Source organism: Equus caballus, chromosome X, assembly GCF_041296265.1.
Source record: "Equus caballus isolate H_3958 breed thoroughbred chromosome X, TB-T2T, whole genome shotgun sequence".
Lineage (NCBI taxonomy): Eukaryota > Metazoa > Chordata > Mammalia > Perissodactyla > Equidae > Equus > Equus caballus.
In genome coordinates, this window is record NC_091715.1 from 113,584,204 (window position 1) to 113,594,552 (window position 10,349).

The 10,349-nt window shown below is 34.9% G+C and overlaps 1 protein-coding gene across 1 annotated transcript in view; it reads right to left on the reverse strand.

Annotated features, from left to right (window-relative positions):
• Window positions 1-9,545, reverse strand: part of CT83 (cancer/testis antigen 83) — a 70,421-nt gene extending 60,876 nt beyond the window's left edge. Inside the window, exon 1 of the mRNA XM_014729230.3 lies at window positions 9,218-9,545. Coding sequence (XP_014584716.1) covers window positions 9,218-9,307 — 90 coding nt within the window. The 5' untranslated portion in view covers window positions 9,308-9,545. The remainder of the gene's footprint in view (window positions 1-9,217) is intronic.
• Window positions 9,546-10,349: the final 804 nt, after the last annotated feature.

Below are 10,349 nucleotides of genomic sequence, written 5' to 3' on the forward strand. Positions count from 1 at the left end.
ATCACTGATTATTAGGGAAATGCAAATCAAAACTATAATGAGATTTCACCTCACTCCTGTCAGAAAGGCTATAATTAACAAGACAAGAAATAACAAGTGTTGGAGAGGATGTGGAGAAAAAGGAGCTCTCATGTACTGCTGGTGGGAATGCAAACTGATGCAGCCACTATGGAAACCAGTATGGAAATTCCTTTAAAAATTGAGAATAGAACCACCACATGATTCAGCTATTCCACTGCTGAGTATTTATCCAAAAATCATGAAAACAAAAATGTGTTCGTTGCAGCATTATTCACAATAGCCAAGATGTGGGAACAACCTAAGTGCCCATCAAGTGACAAATGGATAAAGAAGATGTGATATGTATACATAATGGAATACTACTCAGCTATAAAAAAAGATGAAATCTTGCCGCTTGTGACAACATGGATGGACTTTGGGGGTATTATGCTAAGTGAAATAAGTCAGATGGAGAAAGTCAAATACAGCATGATCTCACTCATAAATAGGTGATTAAAAACAACAACAACAAACAAACATATAGATACAGAGGTTAGATTCATGGTTACCAGAAGAGAAGGGAAGAGGGAGGAGGGCAAAAGGGGTGACTGGGCAGATGTATATGGTGATAGATGGTAATTAGTCTTTGGGTGGTGAACATGATGTAGTCTACACAGAAATCGAAATATGATGTACACCTGAAATTTATATAATGTTATAAACCAATGTTACCTCAATTAAAATAAAGTTCAGAAACAAGAAAAAAACCCAAAAAACAAAAAAGTACATAATATTAGCAAGCCAAATTCAACAATGCATTAAAAGGATCACACATCATGATCAAGTGGGATTTATTCCAGGGATGCAAGGATGGTTCAATATCAGCAAATCCATCAATATGATATACCACATTAACAAAATGAAGAATAAAAATCACATGATCATCTCAATAGTTGCAGAAAAAGAATTTGACAAAATTCAACATCCATTCATGATAAAAACTCTCAACAAAGTGGGTATCGAGGGAACATATCTCAACAGAAGAAAGGCCAGATATGACAGGCCCACAGCTAATATCATACTCAATGGTTAAAAGCTGAAAGCTTTTTCTCCAAGATTAGAAATGAGACAAGGATGTTTACTCTTGCCACTTTTATTCAACATAGTATTGGAAGTCCTAGCCAGAGAAATTAAGCAAGAAAAAGAAATAAAAGGCATCCAAATCAGAAAAGAAGAAGTAAAATTGTCTCTATTTGCAGATGACATGATACTATATACAGAAAACCCTAAAGTTTCCACCAAAAACCAGTTGGAACTATTCAATGAATTCATCCTTCATTGCCTGTACTTTGTCATACATAGCTAGGAGAAGCCAATTGTTGTGGTCAACATTCTGCCAAGATTTATCCTTAGCCAGATATATAAGTTCATTTATGTACATTTCCTATTTTCCAAGTTTACTCAGGTGAAATTTTGCTAATTGTTCTGTTACTCACAACATAAATTCTCTTTTTCTTAGATTCAAATAACAGCTTTTCACTGCCTTACCAGTCTTCACTAGCTGTTTAATATTCCTCAAGCACTTGCTAACAGATTCCTCACTGTTTTTCTAGCCTCCACCTGATCCCATAGACAATCTCACATCTTTTAATGTTTTATTAAAACATCACCAAGCAGGGGCCAGCCCCATGGCCTAGTGGTTAAGTTTGCATGCTCTGCTGCTGTGGCCCAGGGTCTCGCAGATTTGGATCCTGGGTGTGGACATGGCACGGCTCATTGGGGCAGGTTGAGGTGGCATGCCACATGCCACAACTAGAAGGACCCACAACTAAAATATACAAGTATGTACCAGGGGGCTTTGGGGAGAAAAAGGAAAAATAAAATCTTAAAAAACCCCCAAAAAACCCAAAAATCATCACCATGCTTTTACATACAAATTTCCAAATAAATTATCTGTTACTAAGCAATAAACCACCCCAAAACTTAGTGACTTTTTTTTTTTAAAGATTGGCACCTGAGCTAACAAGTGTTGCCAATCTTCTTTTTTCTTTTTTTTTTTTCATGCTTTTTTCTCCCCAAATCCCCCCAGTGGGAACTTAGTGGCTTAAAACAACAACATTATATGTGACCTTCACCACATTTAAGATAAAGAACATTTCTATTGCCCCCAAAATACCCCTGTTCCCCTTTGCAGTCCATCCCCATCCATGGTCCCAGGTAGCCACTGATCGTTAGTATATCACCATAGAGTGGATATGTATTTCTTCAAGTTTCTTATGAATAAAATCATGTAGTATATACTCTTTCGTGTCTGTAATCTTTTTCTCAGTATAAGTTTGAGATTCAAGCAATTTTTTATTTTCAAAAAGCCCTGTGAACACAAAGCAAGATAAATACTAATGAAACTACACCTAGGTGCTGTAAAATGATGAAGATGATAGAGAAACAGCAAATCTTCCATGCATCCAGAGGAAAATGAAGACAGATTGCCTCCAGAGGAACAATAGATGACAGCTGAATTCTTAACAGAAACAATAGGATTTTAAAGTCATGAAAAGTATTTTCTCTGATCATAGTACTGTTGAGCTGGATATATTAAAATTCAAATAGATAACTAGGAAATACTCATACATTTAGAATTAAGAAATGCAATTATAAACAATAAAAGGGTAAAAAAAACTGATTGTAAATTAAAAATATTTTGATCTGAATGAGAAATTTCAACATATCAAAATTTTTAAGATACAGCCACAGCTGTTTTTAAAGGAAATTAATAGGAGTGATACCAGTGGAAAAAGTAGATAAGGATTCCTCAGTATCCACTCCTCCATAAAATTAAAAAGAACACTGGCAAAAATTGTCCAAATAAATTTTTCCAGAGCTCTGAAAATTAATCAAAGGCTTTCAACAATCACAAGAGTGCTTAAGCAAGGAAAGTGGCCGAATCCCAGTAAGAACAGTGAGCTTTGCAGTATTTTAACCGGCCCTACTCCCATCCTTTTTTCCCCAGCTCCATGGTAGCATTGGAAATAAATGGCTGACAATCATGGTGAAAATCAGAAACCTACTAGTCCCTGGAGTGGTCAGAATGGAGTTTAAGCTTTTTCAAAGCCCCATTTTTAGCAAATTGTCATTATTTGACCTGATCATTCCCTAGAAAACCCCACGTGGAAGGCTTATCTTTATTTGATTGGATACATAGACAGCGCATTGCCAACAGCCTTTATCCTGAGGGTATTTGTCTAAAACAAGAAGTAGCAGTTGTTTAAAATCAGAGCTGCCTCAGACTGTGATAATAGTTGTGCCAAAAAACTAGCTGACCAAAAAAGAAAAAGGAAAAGATGAATATAGCAGGCTTTAAAAATCTCTCACTTATTCCTGGAAATCTGGAAGGTCAGACACATGTGTAGGACTGTGCATGTCCAGGGTTGTGCATGTTCACGAAAGACCTCTGTAGGCATTAAGCTCTCACCTCTGCTATTCTTGAGGCTCTGCACAAGCAGGAAGCGAAAGCTAAGGCAGAGTTGTCAACTGCCATCTGTTGTAAGCAGGAATCAATACACACAAAGAGCTCCTAAGCAAGGGCCTGGAGACTTACTGGTTACAGTTATTTAAGGAAATCTGTGTCTAATCATTGACTGACTATTAAGTTAATGAAGTAGAGACTTTAGAGGCCACACTCAAATAACAATACATGCTTTATAGAATTAATTCTGGAAACTCACTAAACAAACAACTAAACAAACAACTAAACTCACTAAACAAACAACTAAAACAAAAAGAGCAACAGTAACAAACCACAGGGAAGAAGGAGAATCTGATATCCAGAACTACCACACAATAATATTCAAAGTGCCCAATTTCCACAAAGAAAATTATGTGGTATGCAAAGAAACAATAAAGCATGGCACATTCACGTGAGAAAAAAGAAAATAATAGAAACTGTCCCAAGGAAGTTCAAACATTGGACTTAATAGGCAAAGATCTTACAATAGCCATCTTAAATATGCTCAAAAATTAAAAGAAACCATGGACATAGAGTTAAGGGAAACCAGGAGAACAATGTATGAACAAATAAGTAATAGCAATAAAGAGAGAAATTTTAAACACGAACCAAAAAGAAATTCTAGAGTTGAAAACTAAAATAAATGAAAGGATCGTGGTTTTTTTTGTAGCCAATCTGTGTCCTTACTCAATGAGTTTATCCCATTTAAGTTTAAAGTGATTACTGATAATGAAGAACCTGCTTCTGTCATTTCCCTGTTTTCTATACATCTTGTATAGTTTTTGGTTCTCAGTTTCTCCAATAACGTGTTTGGTTTTCTTTAGTGTGCTATTTTGATTCCCGCTTCATTTCCTTTTTTATATATATTTTAGTTATTTTCTTAGTGGTTCCAATTGGATTACAGTTAACATTCTAAATTTATAACAGTCTGTATTGAATTGATATGAGTGTAGCTTCAATGTCATACACTAACTCTACATCAAAACATCTCTGCTTTCCCGTTATGTTGTTATTGTTGTAAATTACATGCTGTGACATCATTTTCCCATTAACATGGATTTATAATTGTGGTTTTACGCACTTGTATTTTAAACCATATAGGAAACAAAAAAGAAGTGTTACAAACCAAAAATACAATAATATTGAGTTTCCAATTATAAAAGGTAAAGTCTTTTTATACCAGTCACTAACCTTTCACAACCAATTAACAATACATCTAAAGATAAACAGCAAAATTCATTAGAAATGAAAGGATAAACTGACAAAACTACATTAGTATGGTATATTTTTCATAAGTTCTAGTCACTGATAGATTAACTTTTTAAATATTCATAAGATTATAAAATTTGAATTAAATAAATATGATATAATAGATAAATATTGAAATTTTGTGTGTGTGTGAGGAAGATTCACCCTAAACTAATCTCCATTGCTAATCCTCCTCTTCTTTTGCTTGAGGAAGATTAGCCCTGAGCTAACATCCATGCCCATATTCTTCTATTTTGTATGTGGGATGCCTCCACAGCATGGCTGATGAGTGGAGCAGGTCCACACCCGGGATCAGAACCCGCGAACTCCAGGCCACCAAAACAGAGCACATGGAACTTTAACCATTTGGCCATGGGCCTGGCCCCTTTATTGAAATTTTCACACTAACTTTATAACCAGGTGGGAAATAATGAGAATAAAAGATTCCCTTTGCAGTAATGACAAGACTATATAATCCTTAGACATAAACACAAGGAGAAATGTACAGAACTTACACGACGGACACAATGACACTTTACTGAGGACATAAAGGAAGAATCAACTAAATAGAGAGATATAAAATTATTCCAGGCTAGAAAGATTAGTTGTCAAATTTCCCCATATTAATTTATAATTTAATGGAATTCCAATTAAAATAGCAAGTTTTTTGGAAATAAAAAAAATGAAGTTCATTTGGAAGAATATATTCAGTAGATTAGATGTGGTCAAGTTTAAAAAGAGATTTACTAAAGAAGGATGTCCTTATAGTTTTTTTTTCTGCTTTATCTCCCAAATCCCCCCGGTACATAGTTGTATATCTTAGTTGCAGGTCCTTCTAGCTGTGGCATCAGATTTTAAAATATATTATAAAGCTACATATTTTGGAATTGGTGTTGAAATAGATGGATAAATCAGAGAAACATATTAAACATTTCATAAGGCTACAAACAGATATGAACATTTGATATTAATTTCTTTATTTAGCAAATATTTATTGATTCTTTCTGTTCACCTGTCCCTCTTTAGGTAGCGGGGATATAGAGGTTGAATAAGAAGACACAATGTCTGCCCACATGAAACATATGATGAGAAACAAAACAATAAGCAAGCATATAAATAAATATGCCATTTCAGGTAGAATTAAGCGCTATGAAGAAAAATAAAGCAGACTAAGGAGACAGAGTGTGATGGGTTGGAGTGGCATTTTATTTTAGAAGGAGTATACAGGGAAAGGCTTTATGAGTGGGTAATGTTTGAGTGGAGATCTGACTTGAGAAAAAGAGTGAGCCATGCTCACTGTCCAGGTAATAGCAAACATTAAAATACCTAGGTGGGAATGAGCTTGGCATGTTCCAAGATTAGAGAGAATGCTAATGTGGCTAGCAAGGAAAAAAATCACAAGAGAGAAATCTAAAAGATGAGGTGGCACTTTAAGCTGGTGAGACAAATTTGGATGTTTCAATAAACTGTGTGGACACCTGGAAAATCATGCCACACTAATTCCACAGGAATTAAACGTCACTTTTAAATTCTAGAAGAAAATATCCATTGATATTTAAATGACCATGGCAGGGGCCTGGACTTTCTAAGCATTACATCACATTTGCAATTCATAAAGGGTAAGACTGATAATCTCTCTGAATAAATCTCAACTTCTGTAAGTCAAACAAATTGAAAGGGAAATAAACTAGAGAAAATATTCACATCTATGAGTGACAAAGAATTCATGTTATTAGTATCGAGAGGGTAAGTAAGCTCCTAGAATTCCATGAGTAAAAGACAAGCACTCCAACCGAAAACAAGGGGGCAAAGGACACAATTGATGACCATACAAGTGGACATCAAAATGCGAAAAAAATGTAATTTGCTTTTTTTGACTAGGGACCAGCGTGTACAGAGACACCATACACACTGCTAAGCAAGAGTTCAAATTCAAGCAATAGTTCAAATCGTTCAAATCTCCTTTTGGAGAGAAGTTTGACAGTGTTTACCAAAGACCTTAACAAGACATATAACATTTGACTAGACAATTACTTTTCCAGGAGTTTATCCTAAATAAATTATTATGAATCTTTGCAAAGATTTTAGCTATAAAGATGTTTATCACAGTCGATGTTTATATTTATAGAAAAATGGGAATAGTAATGTTGTTTGACATTAAGCGATTAAATAAACTATGACATATACATGTATGTGCATATATATGCATATTCCAGGCAGGATTAAAATTATATTGTGGAAGAATATGGAATGATCTGTAAAGATATTTATGGTATATTCATTGATACAAGGAGTTTTCAAATACATACGTTAAAAAAAGAATGTATATGCTCTTCTTTTTCTTTAATAGTGATGCCTACACGTTTTGGGTGGTCACAAGGTCTTTGGGAATTTATGAAAGCTGTGCATCCTTTCTCAGGCAAACGTACATATGTATATATTTACAAAATGTTGCAACTCTTCTCAATCTGGTCTCAATTCATCCTTCCAATCTTATATCTTGCAAGTTAACGCTGTCCTTGCTTTTACCACCCTTCTCCGCAACACATATACACTCTCCAGTCATATACAATTTTTTAAGAGCACACCATGGCACCTAGTTGTGCACAATCTTTGTTCTATCTAGTATGCTCTCTCCATCATTTGATTGTCCACTTAGTTTTGAAGAATCAGCTCATACTTCATTGGTGAAGCCTCCTTTAATTTACTCACTCCGTTCTCTATGCTTTGAACTTCTATAGCACATTGTGTATATATTTTTTCACTATAAAATAGATTATATTTTACTGATAATTATATGTGTCTCTTTCTTCACCTTCTTCTCTTTTAACTTAGAACTCCTAAAGGCAAGTATCATATCTTATTTGTCTGAGTTGTTATTTTAAAAATTAGTAGAATGCATAAATAAATGAATGCATTAATTAATGAATTGATTTGTGGCAGTAACCAATAATAGTGTTTCATAAATCTATTTACTATCTGTGTCAGACAGCTGTTGTTGGACTTTTCAGATGTACTAAAACATCTAGTATGAGTTTAATCTTTCCCTCTTCCCAGTCTGGCTCTCATCTCCTCCCCTAGGACTTCTAATTAATCAGTCACCTCTAATATAAAAGATGTCATTATATTGTGGCAGCAAAGAATAGTAGGGATTTTCTGCATTTATATTGAAATTCTTAGAGTTATGATAAAATGGAAAAAATATTACGAGCATCAAAGATATATTACTAAAAAGCTTTTGAAGATAAATATCCACATGGCATAGTTTTGGAGCAACGTTAAATGCAGACGGAACACAGTCCATTCAACCAAGAGGAACTTTACGATAATCATCTCTTTACTTGTTTCTCCTGAATCATATGAGGGGGATGCACAGTCTCCAGAAATGTATCTTAAAATTTTCCTTTGTTTCTTCCTCTCCTACACACTTTTTCTTACATATCAGCTATCCTCACACTTATTTCCTCTCAACTCCCCCACTCTATAAAAATCTCCATCAGCTTTCATCCCTAAAAACCAGTTATAGTTCTCCTTTTATCTTCCTTTATTGCTGATTTTCCATTGTTAAAACCTAAAACCTATTTGGCAATAGGTTGCCAAAAAACCTATTAGGCAATCCTTTGAGGGTGCAGAAAGGGAAGAGACTAAGAGGCATATTCCTCTTTTTAAGAGGTAATGGGAGAGAAAGAGCTGTGAATAATCAAACAGAATTTTTAATTTGCCATTTTATGAGTTTGTTGTGTGACCTTAAGCAAAGTCACATAACCTCTCTGCTTTCATCTTCTCATTTGTACCTACTCACAAGTATATATGTAGATGTAAAGTTAAAAAAAAAGAAAGCCTTTTAAAAATGCTGTACAAATAAATGCAAGTTGGTTTTATTATTGTACAGAATGATCCAGGGTCAAAACCAGAAATGCTTTAGAAATATTTTTTATATAAAATAGTTTCGATCTTTAGTGACCAGAAATATTAGTCATGTTTTTATATAATGGTTGGTCTGAGAACTTCTTTCCTGAAAATATTGAGAGTTAGAACTGAAATCGTGAATCCTTTATTACTTGTGCAACGTTTAGTTCTTATTTGACTTTTAAAAATTTGAAGGCTTTAAACAATCTTCTGTGATTAATTTTAAGATACTACTTAAACACCCTACTGAGTATAACTAAAAACCTTTTTTTCTTGGTCCTTCATAGAATCTGTAATGATGTATAACTCTTTTTCAAGTCATTTAGATTTTTCTGGGATTTGGTGCCATCATGAGAGTTAGGCATTTTATCGTTCAAGATCCTGAAAGTGACTTTCAAAGAATTAGTTATCTGAGAATGGTACATTAAACTTCAGAGAATACAAATTTGATTACAGTTGGGATTAACCAGGTAAAACGAAACAAAGTCTGAGCCCCTAAAAAAAGACCCAGAACAGCAGAAATACCATAAGGATGTGAATCAGCATAGTCCTTACCTTTCTCCTTTTTACTCTCCAAGAGTCAGCAGCACCAGCCTCATTTAAAAGAGCCAACAGACAAAACCTTTGATAGAGTGGGATCTCCATCTGCTTCGAAAGCAGAGGGATCCCTGGAGTTTTCAACAGAGTGATACATAAATATGGTGTTCCGCATCTTCCCTACAATTTTTTGAAACAACCCTGTACTTCTGAACTACTTAACAAGGTTGTTTGGTTGAGGATTAACTCCTGAATTGCTGTTGAGAAAGAGGTCCCCATCAGCTTTCAAAAGATCTGTGCCTCTGAAAAGAGTGGTGTGGCTGAAAGATGAATCATCCAGCTGGATTTCTTTGTGGTGATTTTCCCAGACAACCTTATGTAAGGGAGGAGGCAAGGGGGAGGGAGGAAGTGATGAGTAGACATTGGTCAAGCAGAGGGGAAGGATATTGGTGATTTTACCAAGCCAAAAGTAAAAACAGGAGAAACCAGAAATATGACTTTAGACCCCTGAAATGGAAGAAAATTCTGGCCTGAGGAGAGACAGTTTCTCTGGTACATGCAGAGGGGTATGAAACAGAGAGTGAGTTCTCAGAAGTGGCAACCAGAGTCTCCTGCTAAGAACTAGAAGGAACTGGCAAGATAGCTACTGGCTTCTCTTCTCATTCCCCTCTGTGAGTTCTGTATTAATCTGCAAATTCACCTTAAAATGAGATTGTTGTTTCTTTAGGCTTATAGGTAAAGGTGCAGTCTGCTCTTATGTTTCCTATTCTAAGATTAAGGCGTTTCTATCTTCAGTACTATTTATATTTATAATTAAAATGCTTCGTAGTTCTAGTTCTGGCTAAACCAGCATAGGCAATGTTCCTCACTTTATAATTTATGAGAATGCTGAAAGATTTAATTCCATTAAGCAAGATCATAAAAGTCTGCTGTCTGAAGATAGGATGCAGTAAAGTTTTAATGTAATTTGAAGGGAATTAGGTGTGCATTCCTGTTATAGCTAATAGAACATGAGTATCAACAGTTCTTTGCAGGCCATTAGGAATGAACTTGAATATATCTTACCTCTAGAATTTTGAAACCTAGTCGCTTTATTCTGCCAAAAAATTCATTGTTACCGTGAAGACATTTGATTTTTTTTTAAGTCAGA